The 21,186-nt window shown below is 39.0% G+C and overlaps 3 protein-coding genes across 9 annotated transcripts in view; 1 reads left to right on the forward strand and 2 right to left on the reverse strand.

The window, feature by feature from the left end:
* Positions 1-105: 105 nt before the first annotated feature.
* On the reverse strand, positions 106-4,888 carry gpr180 (G protein-coupled receptor 180). Its single transcript, XM_058616429.1, has 10 exons — positions 4,670-4,888; positions 3,837-3,980; positions 3,654-3,748; positions 3,191-3,296; positions 2,903-3,083; positions 2,423-2,472; positions 2,171-2,328; positions 1,655-1,852; positions 1,494-1,571; positions 106-1,070 (listed from the first exon to the last, which is right to left on the reverse strand). Exons 1-10 carry the CDS (start codon positions 4,815-4,817, stop codon positions 915-917), a joined length of 1,314 nt encoding a protein of 437 aa, XP_058472412.1. The 5' UTR covers positions 4,818-4,888; the 3' UTR covers positions 106-914.
* LOC131445652 (dTDP-D-glucose 4,6-dehydratase-like) lies at positions 1,064-10,999 on the forward strand. 2 transcript variants are annotated; one of them, XM_058616431.1, is made up of 14 exons: positions 1,064-1,601; positions 3,211-3,331; positions 6,095-6,161; positions 6,237-6,305; positions 6,382-6,472; positions 6,564-6,712; positions 7,726-7,824; positions 8,335-8,394; positions 8,494-8,537; positions 8,612-8,777; positions 8,882-8,931; positions 9,456-9,553; positions 9,642-9,737; positions 9,848-10,999. In XM_058616431.1, the coding sequence occupies exons 4-13, from the start codon at positions 6,300-6,302 to the stop codon at positions 9,692-9,694; spliced, it is 816 nt and encodes a 271-aa protein (XP_058472414.1). In that variant the 5' UTR covers positions 1,064-1,601; positions 3,211-3,331; positions 6,095-6,161; positions 6,237-6,299; the 3' UTR covers positions 9,695-9,737; positions 9,848-10,999. The 2 variants fall into 2 exon arrangements, with proteins under 2 accessions (XP_058472414.1, XP_058472413.1); XM_058616430.1 differs by lacking the exons at positions 1,064-1,601; positions 3,211-3,331 and adding an exon at positions 5,283-5,743.
* Positions 11,000-11,066: 67 nt separating this feature from the next.
* The window catches only part of LOC131455544 (ATP-dependent RNA helicase DDX3X-like), a 30,637-nt gene continuing 20,517 nt past the window's right edge, over positions 11,067-21,186 (reverse strand). For 5 of the 6 annotated variants that reach the window (XM_058623243.1, XM_058623241.1, XM_058623240.1 and 2 more), the window contains 3 exons: positions 20,454-20,578; positions 20,252-20,318; positions 11,067-11,767 (listed from right to left, as the gene is read on the reverse strand). In XM_058623243.1, coding sequence (XP_058479226.1) covers positions 11,719-11,767; positions 20,252-20,318; positions 20,454-20,578 — 241 coding nt within the window. In that variant the 3' untranslated portion in view covers positions 11,067-11,718. Of the gene's footprint in view, positions 20,319-20,453; positions 20,579-21,186 lie in introns of all 6 variants that reach the window. The other variant, XM_058623244.1, reaches the window with a different exon arrangement.

The raw sequence follows: 21,186 nt of genomic DNA on the forward strand, positions 1-21,186 counted from the left end.
TCCTCGGGTTTCCAAGTCATCTGTCAGCCTGTAATTGATGTATTTATTGAAGAAAAATGAGAAGTGCAGTGCTTGCATTAGTTAGGACTAGAGTTGGCAGGCCAGTGCAAACCAGATAAAGAGGTCATTTATTCCACTTTTATGCAGAGAACATTCAACAACAAAGGCTTATATTCAAGTATCACGTCATAACAGATGGATTGGTGGATTGTAACAAAATCATTTGTGCCAGTCCAGAAAACATTTAATTTTACAGTATATCACCAGCTCCTCTGTCCATTTAAGTGTTCAGTTCAAGCACATACTGATCCATCTATCCATGAAATGAAAGGATGGATTTGGTTCTGGAAACTAGACTTTTATACAGGCAAAGTAGGAAACTTTGTTCTTATCTTTTCTCTTAGATCTATGGAATGATTGGTCTCTCTGGGTATATGATGCAAGTCTGTTTTAATGAGCACCTCAGGGACATTGCCTTGAAAGCAGAACTAAACCTTAGGAACAAAGCCTGTGTCGTTGAGGTGCAAACTACCATCACTACCTGCTTGTCCTCCATCATAATGCTGCCGTTACTGATCCGTCTCCATCCATCAGTCTTCAAAATGCTCCTTTGGCTGTTCAGCATGTCATGTCTGTCGTGCATTAAATAACTAATTTGTCACTAGAGGTAGAGTGTTGTGATATCATCCTGTGGTCACTCCTTGTGACTTACTTACTTACTAGTGGTCATGATTTTTCTCCCAGGATCAGTTGGGAGCGAAGGAGAGCGGTCACTGTTGTGTCACAGCTTGTCTTTTCTTTGCTTTGTCACGCTCACAAAAGTCTCTCTCCTCTGACCACGAGGGAAGCTCACAGTGGAGAAACCTCTCCCCTCTGCCCCGACGATGAGGTTAAAAGTGTGACAGTGGATGTGGTCAGTAGCGCCCTCTTTGGTTCATCCTGGACATGGTGAGTGGCAGAGACACAGAGGACAGAGAAGAGACCTCCCAGTAGAGCGAACGAGACAGAAAGAGCTGGTAAAGGATCACCATGGAGATGGACTGGCACAGGATTACACCTATTGTCACCACCTGTACAGATGGAATAAAAGATGGAGGTTTAGAAAGACAGTAGTTCACAGTTTGTACACTAGGAGACAATGTAGCATAAGGGATCCTCAGGTACAAAAGTGAGCTTGAATGCTATGAGTTGGTTAATGGGTTTTTGGCCTCTGAGGTGCTAAGTATTGTTTGTTTGTATGGAGAGTTTTTTTTAATTTTTTTGATGGAATTTAAATAAATAAAAAATGATAGGCGAGGTCCTTCAATAGTATTTGAATTTTTTTTCAGCCAAAAAAACACTCCCACTCATAGAGTAACGTTTGACATACAACATACAAACTATGGAGCTGTTGTCATTTATCAATGATGCAAAAGGTCTCATTGCACATCCTAACATCACCGACTGCAATAGTTTGTCACTTCATGATGGTGCTTTGTTTTATGTGTTCAAACCTTCTCCCTTTGGTGATCATTGAAGATAAATGACACAAGGACAAGGACCGGGTGACAGAGGAACCAGAGGAAACATCCCTGCAACAAAGAACACATGAAGAGCAACAGGTGAGAGTTTGTCTGTCTGGAGGAAGCAGGACATGGCGTGCAGTGCACTTTACCTTGGCGAAGCTGAGGTAGAAGTCTCTCTTGAGTGTGCTCCTCTCTGTGGAGATGATCTGGTAGAGGATGGAGGCCAGCAGCAGGGCCAGGCCCACTCTCAGGGCAATGAGGAGGAGACCTGCCAAACTCTGCTGGGAGTGGTAGCTGTGATGTTCACTCTCCGACTCAGAGTATTGCTCCCACAGCAGCAGCACTCCCTGAAATACAAGGATTGTGGTTCTTGAATTCATTAAAAAAAAAAATCACATTTAAACCTTAAAGCTGCAGTGCGGAAATGGAACGCAGCATTGATGTAAAACTAATCACTTCCTGCGTGCAGAAGAGGGATATTGCTGGACGACATGAGATCTAAACACTGCTATACTAAGAAACAGAGTTGTGTGGAGCCGTTGTAATCAGCACTGTGTGAACTTATATGACAATGTAACAGACTTTTGTTTATATGTAAAAGTTATACACTACAGTTTTAAATACTCATTTTATTTTATACAAAATGACAGCTTAAAGCTGCGTACCTGTGTAACGACTCCACCTACAGCAACAGCAGTGGAGGCTGGAGAATGCTCCCACTGCAGAGGTCGGGACTGGGGCTTCCTGCCTCGACTCAGAGTCCAGCCCATACACAGGCTCAGTAACATGTACAGCATGGACACCTGGGATACCATGTCCCAGACTGCACAGGAAAACGAGACAGAATTTTGTTGATGAAGATTTTTTAACATCAGATATAAATATAGAATATGGGGGGGAAAAAAGAAGGCACATACACTCAGCCAGGCCACCCATCACAGGAATACCAACACCATCTCGAGAATATCTGCAGAGCACACATGTGAAGGAACAGACAGAAACCACTGCATTATTTAATCGAAGGAAAACTAAATATAAATCTCAATCCAACTCTTCTTCTACAACAGCCATCAGGAGCAAAGTGGGGTTAAGTGTCTTGCCCGAGGACACATCGGCATGTAGACTAGTGGAGCCAAGAATCGTGAAACCTATGGTGTGTGTGTTGACTTTGGGTCAAATTCACTATTACTACTTGGTCTGTGTGCAAAAATAATCCATTCTTCCGAATTCTGAACAAGATATGTCAACTTTAAGCCATTTGTTAAGTGTGAGCATCTGTGTCTCACGCTGGTTCTTGGTGTCCTCACATAACCAAGCTTCAAAACAACTCAACTATCCCTTTCTAGTCTGAAATCAGACAACTTTCTTTGCTGGAGTTCCAGCACTATGGTACACACCTGGTCAGGTGGATGAAATTGCAGAGAGCAGAGACGCCCTGTAGTGCCAGTGCTGTGGTGAGCACTTTGAAGACAGTATGCATGGGACCACCTTTCTTCAGAGCCTGGTGCAGAGGCTGGATGTAGATACAGCAGGATATGAAGTAGGCCAGCAGCAACAGGAAGTAAAAACTTTGGAGACCTGAGGGGAGAGGAGGCAATTTTTTGTTTTTTTGAAGTGACTTTTACAAGACAGCAGACAGGTTATGAGATGTGGTGGTGATGATGGGAGAATGCAACATGTCTGACCTGCTTCCTCTGCGCTGAAGTGCTCCAGAGGATTTCCAGCCGAGTCAGCATTTAACAGCAAGACGGTGAAACTGAGATCAGCAAACGAAGGCATCACTGCACTTTCCTGGAGGGACGAAAAAGGAGACATGAGTCAAAATGGTGAGTGAAACTTAATATTATTACATTTTGAAGATTTATTTTAACTGACTGTACAACTACTACCACTACTCCATGTACTATTAGTGACATTACTGATCTCTAAGATAGTACTATGGGAATATTAGCTGCTTGCCAACTCCCAAAAAAACCCTGACAGAAGGAGTCCTGTTCTGTACCTCATCTCTAATTTAACATTAAACTTCCGATTTAAACAGTGAAACAGGCGACGTACATGCTTGGATACCAGCTGACTATAGACATGCCGTCATATTCATGCAGGTGTTGACAGTGAGCATTAAGAAGTAGATGAAGTGGCTGTTACCTGACATGTAAACCTGTCAGCATACAGCATCTGCCATGCTGTCGGGGACGACTGATGAGGGAAGGTGAGGTTGGACTCATCTTTACTGAGAGAAACTGAAGCAGGAGGAGAAACAGAACATTGAAACAGAAAAAAATCAATAAAGCATCTATCACTTGGTGTAAGATGGCGCTGGTGTCTTACGGGTGAAGCTGGCTCTGGAGAGCCTGTCACTGCAGCTGAGGTTGTCCATGTCTGAGTCCATGTCCTTATACAGCAGCAGTCTGGACTCCTTCTCTGCAGCCAGAGCAGAGTTCTCCAGCCGACACACCAACAAACCATTATCACCTGCGCACACACACAGAAGGAGGATCGCAAATGTGACATGTGTTTGATACATAAATATATATATATATATATATATATATGTATTTGTGCCCATCAGTGACGTGCAGTGAGGTTCATGACTGGGGAGGCACTCGTCAGGTATACAAATATATGAACCCAAAATAGAAGCTTATATTTCACTTTTGACCTGAATTGAAACATTTAGTTGTTTTAAAAGTTTCTAATTATGTATTAAAATCAATATAAATCCTGACAGCCTCATTATCTTGATGGTTATAAAAGGGTTAACTCAATTACAGCCATGTTAATAACACCTAAAATCATTTTAAAACAGTAAACGAAATATAACTGAAATATATGCATGTTACTTAACAAATATAGTTATAAATCTTAAGTAACAAATTTAAATTTCCCGCAATTTTTTTTAGGACCCCCCCCAAAAATCTCCTGCGACCCATCTATGGGTCCCAACCCAAGGTTTGGGAACCATTGTTTTAACCTGAAGGCATCATTCACACTACTGGAACTACCCAGTATGTTAATGTACAATGCAACGTCACATAACGTTGTATGAGTGATGACGACACATATAACATCATCATTGCTGGCAAATGTAAACAAAAACAATGAAGTGTACCTACACATACACACATTAACATAAACACAGTAGTGAGCAGCAGCGTCCTTACCTTGGTACATGAATTTAGTGATGTACTGGCCTTTCTGCTCTCTCGCTGCTTCGCTCTTAAAAAGTCCCGTCACAGTTTTCCCTGAAGTCTTTGGACTCAGCAGCACTGCTGCCATGAGAGTGACCAGTAAACGTGTCATTTTTAACATATGCACATGAATGTTATGTGCAATATAAACGTTTGCCGATCGACTCAATGAGCCACGAAGCCAGAAGTAAACCGGTCGTTAAAGTTAGACTAACTTACCCAGGGTCAAAACCGGAAGTTTAGCATTTCTGCCTTCCAATAAAAGCATACTGATAGTTGAGGCAATATAAAAACAATATTATGTAGCAGTCCTGTATTTTAAAAGTAAATTTGTACAAGTACATTTAATTTGACTGCGTGATAACACATTTTCATTAGTGCAATTCATATGATATTTGTACTCCTAATTCTCCACCTGAGCTGGTGCCAATCCCAGCTGACAAAGGGTGTAGGGTGGGGCACATAGAGACAATCATCCACTCTCACACTCACATCAACGGTGAATTAGAGTGTTCACTTTGCCTAATCCTACTAAAGAAAAAGCCAGACTCTTATTTTGAAAATAACTTCCGTATGCTACATTAAAACTCACTTGACATGCTGCCCTGCCCGGTCGGCACTGTTGCTAGTTTGATTGATTTAAGATTCACGCAATCACGGAGCACTTCTTTCTCTACGTCACCCACAACAACCAACCAGAGGGCAGAAAGCGCTGTGCATTTCATGAATTCACCGCCCACTTTCAACGTGTCAACAGTACTGCCGTAAAGCAGCTCCGCCCTGTCGTACATGACGCAACGAATGGAAAAAGGAAAACAGTACATTTGTGTGCTCCTTGGTTTTAAACCTTATCCCCCTTCACTGAAGTGAAGACGGGCTTGTGTCTGTTAATTCAAAGTGAGCCGTAGTTTGCTACATGGAGTTATCAATGTGAGCTAACGTTAGATATAACAGAGGGTATACTTTTTGTATATGTAAGCTAACATTAGCTACAGAGAGGATGGACTTTACCAGGACTGTTCTTGTGACTGGAGGCTCTGGGTTTATGTGAGTTCAATATACTATATATATATATATATATGTAGTCACTTCAAACACTGAACACACTCACAAATTATCTTTAAGTATCATCATTAACTTAATTTGTACACAACTAAGCCAACACCCTGTGTTTCATTTCATAAATACAGTTTGGAGTGTTCACAGAGAAGCATGACATACACATATCAAAAATGAATTCAAGCACATTACTCCAGTAAATCTGCAAAAATGTCATTTTTAGATTGAATCATTGAGAAAAAAAATGTAGTACGCAAACCAACACTTAGCCAATGGAGATAATAATAATACAAGGCATTTAGTAATAGTTTTAATTCTAGTCTGTCTCTCTTCCTCCAGCGGCTCCCATCTTGTGTGCTCCCTGGTGGACAGGCATCCTGACTGGAGAATTATTAACCTTGATAATGTACGTCTTTCATCTCGCATGAAAAGAACACATAGTACTACAATTCCAAGTACTGAGTTGTCCTGTCTTTTCCAGTTGGATTACTGCTGCAGCCCCAGGAGCCTGGAGAGCATTGAAGATCGCGTGAACTACACCTTTATGAAGGTGAGGCATTTAAACCTTTATGGTAAAGACTAATACGCCATTATTGCACCATTATAACCTCTGCTTTCTTTAACAGGGAGACGTGTGTAACTCGCAGTTGGTTGACCACATTTTCACCACAGAAAACGTCGATGTTATTTTCCACCTGGCAGCGAAAACACACGTCGGTGAGCAGCACTTGTTAACACTGAGCTCAAGCTTGTATGTCTCTTGTGTTTTGGTATTTTTTTATTCACATACACTTCTTTGTTTTCTCAGAATCATCCTTTGAGTCTCCATCTAATTTCCAATGGGTTAATGTCGAAGGGACCAGAGTTTTACTGCGAGCTGCTCATCAGGCCAGACACCAGCCGCGGCGCTTCTTCTATGTCAGCACCGATGAGGTGTACGGGTCCAGTCTGCACAAGGTCAGTGGAATTTAGGTGTGTTTGGGTAAACTTTCAAGACCAAAGGTGGCTTTAAAAAAGCTTTCTAAAACAGCTATATCTGTTACACCTAATATCATTTTGAATTGTAAACAAATCATTTCCAAAACTTCATTTTAAAACGTAAACACATAAATCTTAAGTAAAAGGTTGGAAAGGTTTAGCAAATTTGTTTAGGGACGCCCAGAAATTATCCTGCGACCCATATGTGGATCGCAACCCAGTCTTTGAGAACTACTGTGCTAAAATCTGTGGGTTTTCAAAAAATAGGTGATAGAATCTTAAGTAATTTTTTAAATAAATGAACATTTTCCCAGACATATTTTCAATAAAACTAAGTTCATCATCATCATTATTATTCTACTATTATTAATGTGCACATAGGTTTTCACACGTGTCACTACCCGATTAGTACCAGAAACCAGATTTATTCTGTGTATGTGTTAAGTGTGACAATTTCCTGTCAAAAACATTTAAGTTTGGTTTGGTGATTTAAAATAAAAAGTTATTTTAGGCTTTTAGCGGTTATTCTAATCAAATAAATACACATTTGTATGTCTTCATTTTAGATAGATAGATAGATAGATTTTATGATCATACAAACATCTTACATAGCACTACTTGCGTTCAACCTGGTTTTCAAAATAAAAACCACTGACTAACTTTTTTACTACTTCCTGAATAAACAAATGCATGGCAATGAAAATGGCTTAGTTGTTTTTAAGAAAGAAAATACACCAACTTTTTAAAGTTATCTTTCGTTTTTGTCATTTCACAACAGGAAGTGGTCGTACACAACAGATTGGGTTTACAGTACTAAAAACCAAAAACCAACACAAACTGCATTTCTCATAATGCATTTAGCCTTCCTTTTGTGTTATTGTTGCTGATGGGTTTTGGATGACATTGCTCAGGTCACATTGGACTCTGAAGGAAGAATCACACATAGACAGCCTGTGTCATAGTTGCTATTTTTGGATGTTTGTTCTGTGCAGGTGTTTGATGAGGGCAGCCCAGTGAGACCATCCAACCCATATTCTGCTACTAAAGCCGCAGCCGAGTTCTTGGTCAGATCCTACTGGGACAAATATAAGGTACACACTAATGCACAGGAATAGTTCATTTAGTTTGACTGGGATATAAACCTGCACACAGGTTGTTTCTCTGTGCTCATTCAGCTACTTCACGGCATACGTCACGTTATGAAAACACATTTTCACTTTAGGCTGTTACAGAACTGCTTGATTTATGTTTTTCCACCAGAAATGATTAATTGATGAGTCAAGACCGAGTTATCAACAACAACACGGATACATCTGTATTAACTGACCGATTAAATTTGAAAACAAAATCCACAATTTGTGTCGTGATCATGTAATAGTAATCACTGTTGGTACTTTCACACAGGTTTAAATATGAATATTTTTTCCAGTTTTCAGAACCATTGTAAATGTGTGTGAACTTATTTGTATTTCCCTGCCTCTTTTTATGTTTTTATACATTTTATTTGCACTTTTAAAATAAATGTGTTAATTAATGTCTTTTTGTTTTTCACTTTACTGCATTGTTTTTGTAAATTATATTGACTATGTATTTTTGATTAGTTTCCAATTATTATAACCAGGAGCAACAACATCTATGGACCCAGACAGTACACTGAGAAGGTAAAAATGTAGTTTTAATTTTATTTCTCCTAAATGTTTGTAGTTTCTCTAGTATATTCCTTATCATTTAAATAATAACTTGTCACATTGGTTTTCTAGGTAATTCCACGGTTTCTCACCCTCTTGCAAACAAACAAGAAATGGTAGGTTTTGTTTGCTTTATTAGTTTAACATAATAAATTCAGAAAAAAACCAACGTGAATCTTCTACGCTACAGCACCATCCAAGGAACGCTCCCTAAATCTCGCCATTTCCTGTTTATCGATGATGCCATCGACGCCTTCCTGCTGCTTCTGGAGAAAGGGATTGTGGGTGAAATCTACAACATGGGCACAAGTTGTGAAATTCCCATCTTGCAACTGGCCACGGAGCTCATTAGGATGGTGTGTTTTTAAAGAAAAATCATTAAGAGACAGCAAAAAAAAAATAAAAAAAAACACCTATGAATGAAGCTCTTATTTAAACTGTGTGTGATTTATCATTTCAGGTGAAGAATGTGCCAGAAGTGAATGACTGGCTTGAGTTTGTTCCTGACAGGTGAGTTCAACATGTGTATATTATGCTTCTAGGAAATAGCTACGCCCTTGTGATAGTACACATGTTTTTTTTGTGTGTGGTTGACTGTGGTGTGTGCACCCTCCTGTGCCTAGAGCCTGTATGTGACTGGCAGGCACCATGAAAAATGGGTTTTATCCACATAACTAATGGCTCTTGTAATAAAATATATAATCAGCTTGTCTACTTTATCTTAATAATAGGTTTATCTCAACAGTACTGTTGGAAAATCTGCTGACCTACTGCTGCCTCCATTTGTAACTACTATGTGTTACCATGTGACCAGGTGGAAAATAGCCACAAACATATTCATATAATATCGTAGACTTAAGCAGGTGAAGATTTTAAGCAAGTGAGTCTTTTTGTTAAGTGGCTTTTTTACCTTCTGTCCCTGTTGGCAGCCATGTTTTCATCCCTAGCAGCTCAAAACAATCTGAGGGACAGCCTTTACAACACCAATGGTGCTTTACTCCCGTTATTGAACTGAATGTACTGCTGCCCTACAGGCCGCAGGTCGACCTGCGATACCCCATCACATGTGAGAAGCTACAGCAGCTGGGCTGGAGAGCAGAGGTGACCTGGGCTGAGGGCATCAGACAGACCGGTACACACACGTACACACACGTACACACACACATACACACACGTCAATATGATATGAGACATTTCTATAAAGTCTTCTATTATTGCAGTCAAATGGTACCAAGACAACCCAGACTTCTGGTCAGATGCGAGTGCAAATTGAAGAAGCAAACGTCCTCTACTGTGCCATAAAGATTGTCCGACAGGTTGTTGTTGTTGTTTTTTTCTTCATTTACTGTAAATCTGGCACGGAAAAGAGTTAATTAAGAGAGATCCACAGCTCAAATAACAGCTGTGACTTTATTATCTTCAACAGTCTCTGAACGATCAGCGGACCAAAAACCAGACCTGCAGTGCCTGGAGGTGTGGAGCCTCTCTTAAACCAAAGCAACGTCTTACCAGGAAATCAAAGCACTTTATCTCAACATTCATCATGTTTTCCATAATCTCTTACTTGGCTCAACGTTGGCTTGTTCACCAGATTCTGTTTTCTTTTGTCCAATTTTGACTGATTGATTAACTCATGTTCCTGCCAAAGATCTAACAGCTGGAGTGATGTCAACGGCAGCTTCCCTTCCATTTTGCCTCAAAGGTTGACAAACTGTAGTGAAAGCAGAGTAATTGAGAAGTTTTTCATATTTAAGGTCCAGCTCGGTGATGTGTTACATTACAGTTCTGTAACAACATGGCAAAAGTTCTATAATGTCATTTCCAGGTAATAACTTGGTAATACTTAGAGACAGTATTACAGCAATTCTGTGTTGTTTTTTAAGTCATATGGTATTAGCTTATTTAAGGCTAAAATCACTGTAATTCAGTCACACGATTTCAGATAAACGTTTTCCCCCACGTTAAAGGTAGAGTGTGTAAAATGTAGCCACATTTATTGGCGAATAAACGGTCACCTCACCCTGCACCAAAACAAAAAAAAGATGTTTAGTTAAGAACAAAAAACAGGGTGGTCCAAAATGGTTTTGCACTTACAGAAAATAAAGGTATAATCATTAAATCTTCAAATGTACACAGTGGACTTTTAAATGTGACTAGAACACTTTTACTTAGAAATTTTACCGCTTTTGATTTCCTAGTGTTTTCACGTGATAGTATTATCTGGCATTACTTCAAAAAAGTATTGCAGTATTTAGAACACTGATACATCATTACCAAGCCATTACGTGGTGGATAGCATTAGAAATTAGGAGGTTCTAGCGCAATAACGGTTATTTCTGAACTGCAAATTGTTGCTCACCCGTTTCCCGCTGATTTGTATCAGCTGAACTGCAGCAACACCTTCATAATTTCATTTCTTTACCTGCTTTTATGTCACTTTCATCCGTCTACTGATGCTTCTGTAAAAACAGGAAATACAGGTTGAGAAGGGAAATGCAGCTAATGTGAAATACATATTCATGTTTACTTGATGAAGCTGACAAATTATTTAAGTTCAAATAAATATTTAATCATGTTATATTGTTTTGTTTTTTTGCTCAAGCCTCTGCACTCACACACACGACAAAAAACAATCGTGACACGTGTAACATTTGCAAATCCAAACCTTTATTTGTGGTAAAATCAGAACAGATGCACTTTTTTTTTTCTTCTTCTGCTTCTTCTTCATCTTCATCGTGCAGTGCATCTCTTCGTGCACATACAACTGCTAAACTAATACATAAAGCAAATGCTAACTACCAGGCGGGTGCCGCTCTGTGTCCACATGGAGAAGTCTGACCAATCAGTGAGGACGACGACGACGACAACACTGGGCTTCATTTCACTTCAGTCTCTTTACAAAAAACTAAAAAATATCCTAAACACGACTACACACGTTTCAAATTTTAGACCACTTTGTAAAGATACTCAAACTTAAAGTGAATTAAAGCCACAGAGTGTTTGTATTTTTGTGAATTTAACTCATCTGGACGAGTCACCAGAAGAGCTATGATTGATTTGTTTGCATTTGAGCACACAAAAGGCAGTAAAATATGATAAATAACCTGTGTCACATGATTCACCAGTGATAGAGGCTTTTCTTTGGCCCTATTGCATTCTGGACGATTGAGGCTACATTTGTACCTAAATAACTGCAGAGAGTTATTATTTTTAATGCAAATATAAATGAGTCACAGATCAGCTGCAGGTTGCAAAACAAAAAAGTCAAACTGGTGTAAAAGACAGCAGGATGGATCCTCATCTCTGATTGGCCAGAAGCTCCACAGCGACAACATCAACGCAACGCCTGAAAATATGCAAATCACAACAACAATAGAACCACAGTTTATTCTGTGTTATGAAGACTTTAAAGGTCGCCACTTGCCAGAAAAAGTCACATAAAGGGTCTCAACGGGAAGGAAAAGTGTAAAGACTCAAAATAAAAAAAGAGAAAAATAAAAAAAAAACGACTTGAGAGAATCAGGACACTCGTTTTTTTGTACGGAGTTTTTTTTTTTCTTTTTTAACAAAAACGGTCTTTGTTCGTAATATTTTGTTTAATTATTATTTTTAATCCAAACCTTGGCATACATGGTGGTATTGTCTCAAATTTTGTTCGCCAATTAAAAAAAAAAAGAAAATGGCTGCTCACGGATGATTATCATTGTTGGCAATGGAGCCTGTCGCATGAGACAGGTTTGTGGATCTGATACTGAGTCAAATGTGACTTTAAAGGTAACCCGTAGATGTTCCTCTCGGTGTGTCACGCTCACATTGACCGTCAGCGCGCTGCCACGCCACGTGCACATCTTCACACAGGGTTGTAAAATAAAGAAGGGACGTCGCCCCAGTTCACTGATCCAAATCTGCATCGACAAGAACCACTTAGGAGATAATTAAATATTGGAAAGTAAAAACTAGACTTCAATCAGTAAACTGTCGTGTTGGCTGCCGTGCAAAGAGCCTATTGTATTAAACTTTATCAATCTCAAGGCTGGGTGGTGTCAAAGATGTGCACATGGTGTATTTTCAGTGACAGTAATGTTGTTAAAAGCTTCACATTTGTATAATTAAAGTTTGTTACCGTGACAAATCCAAAGAGAAATCCCTACGCGCTGCATCTTTAAACATTAAAAAGCTCACACTACCCCAGAAAAATAGAAATTTTCACTCATACCAATGACATTCAACATTCAAGTGTTTTTGTTTTTTCTCGTCTTTTGGTCAAGTCACTTTGTAAAATATCAACTTTTGTATTAGGCTTATAAAAATAAATATTTCTCAGAAATGCTCGATAAATTACACAAACTAGCAGCGGAAAGTAGACTCGAGGACTGTGTGCAAACAGCTGAATTCTACACTTGCTGTCAACTAGAACTCCACCTGGTCCCGGAAAATAAGAATAAAAAAAAAACAAACAAAACAAAAACAACGTTTTATATCTGGAAGAACCTTTCCACACACACACACACACACTGTACTGTACTGTACACTGTGCTAACACTCAAACATACTCCTCAGAGGTTCTGAAGGACGTGTGCTACAGGCGACTTTAGCTTAACGTTAAACTAAGTAAAACTTGTTGGTGTTTTCAGTCTTCCTACAACAGTAACGGGAGCATAGCACCAATATTTATTCACAGACTATCAAAATATTCCTCCTAGCAAGTTGGCTGCCGTCGTGACGCGGAATCCTTTGCTGTGGTACCAATATCTGTTCATCTGTCGCCATGGTAATGACTGTATGCTGCGTAACCAACTTCACTAAAAGCTCCATTAGGGCTGGGTATCAGCCTTGATTTTTTAAGGCATCAAAGGGTTTTGAAAAGTTTTCAAAAACCAGAAAATAAAGTGCAGATTTTTTTTTATTATTATTATTTATTTATTTGTGTTTAATTCTAGAGGAAATAAACCGTGTTTGCTCCAAGCTAACGTTAAAGGGGTCACGAGGAATCTTCTGAAAGTCAGACACACTTGAACACAAGTGACTGAGGCTCGATCTACACGGATAAAAGAATGAAACATTAACAACAAATGACTTCATCCACATGGAAACTGACCTTTAAATGCTGTAGTACGTACGCCACGCCCGCTACGCCAAAAAACGAGACGACATTGAGCACTTATGCACATGTGACACGACAATGGATAGAGTCACAGAAGCAGAATAATTAAAGCCAGGACGACTAACGGAAGAACATATAAGCTAAAATACAGCGAAAGACCAAAAAGAGGAAGGCTGCGGCAAAGATAAGCGACAGCTGGGGAAGTGGGGCTATGACATCATCGTTTTCCCAAAGCATAGTCGTGGTTGTCTACAAGAGGTTTTCCCACTCTGGGACTCTTTTTAAAAAAAAAAAAAAAAAGTAGTGTTTCCATGTGGATAACAAAAAAAAAAAAAAACAGCCCCTAACATTTCATAAAAGGAAATCAAGGTGGCTTATTATCATACACACGTTATCATTAATGACACAAAATGTCTTTTTTTTTTAAGCCTTAGTTACTCGGTTAAACCTTCTACCTGAGACGTTTTTGAATCTGTTTGAAGGACTGCAGAGAAATGTTGAGACGATGTTTAATGCTATGTAGTTATGTTTTTATTTGGGCTAAACAATCTTTTTTTTTTTTTAATCTAAAGCGCAATTGATTTAACATTAATTACTTCAATCGTTGTACGTTCCAGATCTCTTCTGTTATGTGCAAATATTTCTTACTATCTTTAACTTTTTGTGGCAATGTACCATCTTGTTTTGCCAGTAATTATTGATAATGTTTGACTTGAAAAAAAATTATATCGCAAATGAAGTCTCAATTTATGTCACAATGATATTTGACTCAAATTGTTTAGCCTCAATTTTTTTAATTATTTTTTTTTTACTACATTTAGCTGTAATTTTGCAAGTGCGTGACTGGTTGACTTTGTCATAGTAATCGTTTGGTATTTTGCTGACTAATACCCAGCCCTAATTAATAAAATGTGTCTGTCTTGAGTGAATCAGTCATTTCAAGGCACCGTGCACATGTCAGACTTCGGGGCTCTTTTGTGCTTGAATCCAAATGGAGCGCACACACAGGAAACAGCCCGAAAGAAATGAATGAGTCTTGGTGATGGCAAAGTCAAGTCTAGTGCCCCCTTGTGGGCATTGTGAAGAAGGGGCACAGTGGTATTTGAAGTACTGCGCCAACGCAAATCAAAGGTAATTACAGCTAGATAGATATAATCTAAATACATTGCATATTTATGTGCGCACTCTGAACACTACGACATGACAAGATTGCTCTACACACAAGATAAAAAGTGAGGTAAACTGAACTTTGATCTTCGTAAAATTCCCTGTTGTATATCTCAAAAATGTTTTAGTCCCATCTACACTACTAGCAGTCATTAAGCTAGGTATGACGCGTCCCATTATAGTCTGAACTCGGAATTTCCGAGGGCTTGGGGCTACTTTTAACCGTGGGGGTTTGACGTCACTCCCATTTCCGAGTTCTGATCTAAATGGAACCCAGCATCATACATTTATTTCTTCAGCGTGATTGTATATGCCCCCTAGTGGTTGTTAGAAGGCACAGCAACGTCTACACACACACACACACAACCAGAGTCATTCTAGTGCTTTGCTCCTCGAAACGTTTCTCCTGTATTTGGAACAAAAGAGAGAGACAACGCTAGCTGCATGCTAAGTTTGTGGTAACAGACGATCCTTCTCGCATGTGGCTTCTGTAACAATCAAGCGCCAAAAACGCGTTATTCAGTCGGTATTTAAAAAGGTAGACTCTGATTCTGCATCGAGTTCGGTCGTTTCGACAATAGGTCTTCAAACTGTTCCCAAACAACTTCAATAAGGAGATGAAGATGATGACTACTGTGAAATGTAACACAAGTGGAGAAACTAGAGTTCCAGTCTTCTCCATTTGGGATGTGCAGGGTTAAAAACAGACAGTTATAAAATAACTGCCCACGAACGAGACAGCTGGCCAAGAAAAGCTCTACATTTCAAAGTGTCCCCCAAGACTATTACAAGTTTTAAACGACGAGGAGTTTTAAGCAAATCAAAGCCTTCCTGTATGATTGTCATTTGCAGTACTGCCTCCTAACATCTATCGTCCATCTTCCTGCTGCTTGTTCCTCTACGACGTCTGAGAAGGAGACCGTCCAACGCAAAAAAGTGTGTCATGAGAGAACGTCTCTAATTGGTTAAAAGGACCTAAATGAATGACTGGGACATCTCAAAACACAGTTCTGGTCAACAGTTTGATCACCATGTTTAACAAGTGATCAATATAAGTCTATATCAGGCTATGAGTTGAACAACAGTGAGAAAATAAAGTTTCTGCTACAATAACGGTTAAGCTGACCGTTAAGCCAGCTTCAATAGTTGAATGAAAATACAAGCAAACGTCTTGTTTTTGGTTCTTCAGGAAGGTTGATATGTTAGAGTTGGTTGATTTTTTTTATAAAACATAAGGGACTGATATGCATCTGTAAATAAAAGTAACACTAACACAAAAACTTAACTGTTTCTAGAGGTACATTTTAAGATTTCGAGATTGACCTGACTTCATGAAGTGGTGTAAAAATCATAAAACGATGGGATAAATGTTAACCTAACTAAAGCCTGCTGTAGAATTGTGTTTGGCATTTTTATCTCCTTGACCAAAAAACAACAACACTTGCATATGTTTCTGTTGTCTTGGTCCAGCCTTGTCATTTGACAAAGCCAGTGGGCAATTTGAGGAAAGTAAATATTGGTCTGTGTGTGTGTAATAACACACATTTTGAAAATACATGTAGTAAGCATGTCCAAATTGCCCACTGAACTCAGTTTAGCAGACACTGCATGGTCCAAAGTTGAGTGCTTACAGATCTTCGACACCTCGAGTGTTATTTCACTTCAAAATTCACATTCACTGGAGATTCTTCTCTTTCCGTTTTGAACTATTTACACTTCATCTACATTTTCGTGTCACTAAAGTTATTGATGTAAACAAAACAAATTAATACTCTGATAAAAAAAACATTTAACAATTTTTCCCCACCAGGTAGCAGCAGAGGATTTCTTTTTTAATCTGCTGCTGATTGTGGAGGGATTGAAGTTCTACCACTGAAGCTTCCAAATGTACAGTGGAGTTTTCTCCTTTTTACTTTCATGCTGGGACTAAACTTGGACGCCAGTCTTGGGTGCAGGTCAACTGCCCCCTTGTGGCCCGGTTTCATGGCAGAGCAGAGCGGGGCTAAGCAGGTGTACAGCCTTAAATCACGTGACCTTAAAGATCTAGCACACTTTTAATCGGTCTTATATCATGCTGTGCTATGCTGGGCTAGTATAAAATGGGACAGTGGAGGTGGAAGTAGCAGTCAAGGCACAGCACTTTGGTGCGAGCTCGTGCCACAATGAGAGGTTCAGTGCTTTCATTGTCGGCCAATATCGTCCATGAGAAAAGCAGAGAGGGGATAAAAAGCTGAGCTGAGTAGATTGGGTGTAGTTGAAGGCGTTTCGTCATAGTACAGTAAGATATGACATGATTAAAATGTGCTTTAGAGGTAAGGCGTTACCCAAAAAAAACAAACACAAGCCCCAGCTGTGGCTGCTGTGAAAGGGATTAGGCCAGCTAGTCCAGTTCTTCACATGAATCCCTGATCTCAACAGATCTTTAAGACCTAACAAATAAACTGGAATGACTTATTTTAGAGAAGACTCTTCATTTAACTTCCAGGATAGAGTGAGCAAGTAAAATTTGAACTATTATAGCTTTTTTTTTTTGTTGTGTTTCCCCTTGAAAGAAGCTTTTGGCAAACAAGGGTTGTAATGTTTGTGGTGGAAGTGGAGCCGGATTTCCCCAAGATCATGGTGGCACTAAGAGTCAGCAGAACATCCACAGCCACTGGTTAAACTTGGTATGTGTCGTTTTCAGCAGCAGTTGTGTAACTTGTTTTTCTTTATTTTTTAAACTCGCAAATTAAGGCTGGGCGATATGGGTAAAAACCTTTTTTGTACATCATTCAATATCGGTATAGATATAAATCCAATCAATGATCGGTCAAGCATAAAGGTAAGGCTGTAAATAATATCTGGATAGTTTATGCTATCCCAATATATAAGATATATCCGACTATAAAACTGCACACATGTTTTTCTGTGACAATACACTGTAAATACACTCCTAAATACAAATTAGCTTTCATTCCAGTTTGATGAAGGATATTTACATGTTAGAATTTTGCCCATTCCATGTTTATTTTAACCAATAAATATGATTAGCATTGCAACAGCCTTTAAAACCAGGAAAACATCACAAATGCCTTATCACGATGCGTCGATATCCAAAGACCAAATCTTATGTCTTATTTCACAATATAGATAAAATATCAATATATTGCCCAGCCCTAATTGTTGTAGCATTGCTTTGGGATCACTGGAGGATGCACCTCAAAATCTGAGAAACACAGTGATATTATTGCAACAGATTTGGAAAGTTTCAATCGAACATCCAATCTAAAAAGTTGCAGACGATTCATCCTCCTCGTTACATTTATTCCAAACACGTGTGTAAACAGAAAGTGAATCACATCCTAATCTGCTGCTGCACAGCTACACCAAAGACTCCGTCCGTGGCTCTCTGACCCAATCATTAGTGACAAGATGGTTTTGAGAAACCCAAACTCCAGCTCAAACCAGAGCTATAGATGTGTCATACAGGTCAACGTGCTGTTGGGAACCAGCTCGTCAGTGACCTTCTGATGAATTTGAACTCCAATAGACTGATAAGGAACAACATTGAGGTTCCTCATGACAGTTTTTTTTTTTTTTTTTGCCAAGGTTTGATTTAGTTCAAGCCTAGTTTGTTTCCTTCCAAAAAGAAATAAAGAAAACATGTCTGAATCCATACATGACATTAAATACACTTGTTTAGTCACAGTTGGCCTGATACATATGGCCAGTTATGCTTTATGGCAATAAAAACAAAGGGAATACGAAACAAAGTTCAACTGCTGAAAGGCACGGTACAGAAACAAATGATCCTCCATTTTGTTTTGTTCCAAACATAGAAATGCCATTTGTGGTCGCGAGTTTAACAACCACAAGTCCTATGACTCCTGTTTGATGGCATCAAATGACTGCCAGCGCTGCAGCTTCTAGACTTGGTCTGACATCTTTATCAGACCGTAGTAAATCAATACTTCAGTACATGTTTTGAAAAGGTGAAAAAGACATTTAGCTTTGTCTGTGGAGCCTCTTAAAGAATCTGCCATGTCAGCACAGGAGACCGTTTCCATTTATATGCAGACATATTTGTGACACCTTGCCAATGTCTGCGCTATATTTTAGAGATTTCTCTTAGCTGCTGATTTACATGGCCATTTGTTACATAAATATGACATGAAGGAACACAGTTTTAGGGAGAATAGAGACAAAAACACAATGAAGACAAATCTTAAAATAAAAAAGGATATCCCCTAGTACTTCACACATACACATGTCCTGTAAATCACATGTGTATATCTCTCATGGGGATTAAAATAATTTTAATTTAAGTGGTTATTTTTCTTCAGACATACCTCAGAGGGCAAACCAAGGGACGCTGCTAACTGGAAGTAAACATGTGGCTGGGTGTAAAGAAAAATAATCCACTAAAATATAAGGATCTTTTCAATTTGTGGCCAGTTTTAAGAGGTGAGATTAAACAGCAACTAAGAAATAAAAAGAAAGAGATGGACAGCTGTACAAATGACGGTGAAGGTGGAAAGGACCACAAAAATCTTAAGAGGAACTAAAATATCTTAGTACAGAAGGATGGAAGGAGGGCTATATAAACGAGTATAAATAGTTCAATAACATGCATGTGATATTTGGGGGTTTGGAGGGGGAGTGGACTAGGGATGGGCATGGTTTTCCAACATTCAAAACAGTCACTGGATTATGAAAGAATCCATAGGTTAATGCCACTAGCAGCCATTTTGTTCAGTTGTTTCCCAACATGCAGTGCTGTGAGACCGCTGTAGAGATGCCGCTCTACAGCTGAGGAGAAACATGCAGAGTCAGAGACTACAGCAGGTTTTTTAAACAAAAGTTCTATGTGCAACTCTGTTATCATAAGTTATGCATAGAGCAGAGTGTTCCACTTCTCTCAGGCAGAGAGAAGTCACAGAACGCATCAAATTTCTTAAGAAAAAAAAACTGAGCACACATTTGAACGCAACATCTGGCGAAAAAGTCTTAATAAACAAAGGATTTTTATATACAGTTTACTAAAATGGCGTGAAATATATGGTGTGAAATACATAATCTCCCACCTTGTATAAATTATTGACTAATTCCAGATAGGCTGCAAGAACTAATTGATTAATCAAATTAATCGATTATTTCTATATATTTTGATAACCGATTTATCGGTTTGTATGATTTTCCAACTTCAGCAGCTTTTTCAGATTTTCTGGTTTCTTTACTCCAAAGAACAAAGAAATTATTATTAAAACTGAAAGATTTTGATTTGTGGAAAAAATAAGACATTTGAGAACATCATTACTTTGACGTTTCTGACATAATGGACTGAAGAACTAATGGAATTAATCAATAAACTATCAACAGATTAATAATTTATGAAAATAATAGTTGCAGCCCTAATACCAAGTAATCATCGATTGGTCTTTTCATTTGAAATGCCCATCCCTAGTGTGGACAAATGGAGTGCAGACAACACTGTGTGGGGAAAGGAAGGAGTACGAGTGAGAAGAAAAAAGATGAATGAGTGAAAGAGGGATGGAGGGAGGAGGAACCTAGTTGCCCCACCAGTCAACTTGAGAATGTGAGTAGTTGCCTCCATAGCCGTCACTGGTGTAGAAGTTGCCAAAACCACCTGAGAGGCAAGAAAGTGGTAACATTTTTAAAAGTAAATATCAACTTTTCTATTACCTTTAAAGCTAAAATATCCATTTATCTGGTACAATAAAGTATTAAATCATTAAACTTCTAAATACAATTAGATTCTCACCTCCTCCAAAGCCACGGGTTCCTCCATGTCCTGTCTGGTTGCGACCTCCGCGTCCACCAAATCCCCCAGTGCTGGATCCAGCAGCTGTTTGACGGTAATCACGTGCTCCAAAACCTCCAGCGAACCTGGAGGTAAAATCATAAACATTTGTTAGTGTGGATTACCAAGAGTTGCAACTCTTCATTCTCGGGTCAAAATCAGTGTTTCTCAAATGGTCACTCACAACCCAAAATTAGGTCACTGGACCCAATGGAGTATAAACATTTATAAAGTTTATACTGGCATAGTTTGATGTTGGCTTCTGCAGTTCCTACTCTGCCTCACAACAAAACTCTATCTCAGAAATAGTGTATAAGCACATGTTTCACATTTCTCTGCTGCTAAATAAAAATCTTTTTTAATTATTATATTATATTATTATTATTCAGAAGATGGCGATGCATATGTTTGCAATGGCTATCACATCTGCAAAGTATGTCTACAGCCATCTAGACATTGGAGTTTGATGGAACATCAAACATCCCGAACTGCAACATAATGATTATATCCTAGACCTGATCCCCGACGCAGAAGTACAGCTAGCAGGCTGCACGCTACACCGATGGGACAGGAACAAAGACTCAGGTAAGAGCAAGCGAGGCAGACTGTGCATCCATGTACATAATGGTTGGTACGATAACACCGCAATCATTAACAGTCACTGCTCACCAGAGCTAGTGGTCTTTACGGCCAT

This window comes from Solea solea, chromosome 2 (genome assembly GCF_958295425.1).
Source record: "Solea solea chromosome 2, fSolSol10.1, whole genome shotgun sequence".
NCBI lineage: Eukaryota > Metazoa > Chordata > Actinopteri > Pleuronectiformes > Soleidae > Solea > Solea solea.

Excerpts from the sequence above, each read along its gene's own strand:
- gpr180 (XM_058616429.1), bottom strand. The coding sequence starts at position 4,817 with ATGTTAAAAATGACACGTTTACTGGTCACTCTCATGGCAGCAGTGCTG. Across the intron at positions 3,981-4,669 it reads CACTAAATTCATGTACCAAG|GTGATAATGGTTTGTTGGTG; the intron begins GTAAGGACGCTG and ends GTGTGTGCGCAG. Across the intron at positions 1,572-1,654 it reads TCTACCTCAGCTTCGCCAAG|GGATGTTTCCTCTGGTTCCT; the intron begins GTAAAGTGCACT and ends TCTTTGTTGCAG.
- LOC131445652 (XM_058616430.1), top strand. The coding sequence starts at position 5,697 with ATGGACTTTACCAGGACTGTTCTTGTGACTGGAGGCTCTGGGTTTAT. Across the intron at positions 6,473-6,563 it reads GGCAGCGAAAACACACGTCG|AATCATCCTTTGAGTCTCCA; the intron begins GTGAGCAGCACT and ends TTGTTTTCTCAG. Across the intron at positions 8,932-9,455 it reads CTTGAGTTTGTTCCTGACAG|GCCGCAGGTCGACCTGCGAT; the intron begins GTGAGTTCAACA and ends GCTGCCCTACAG.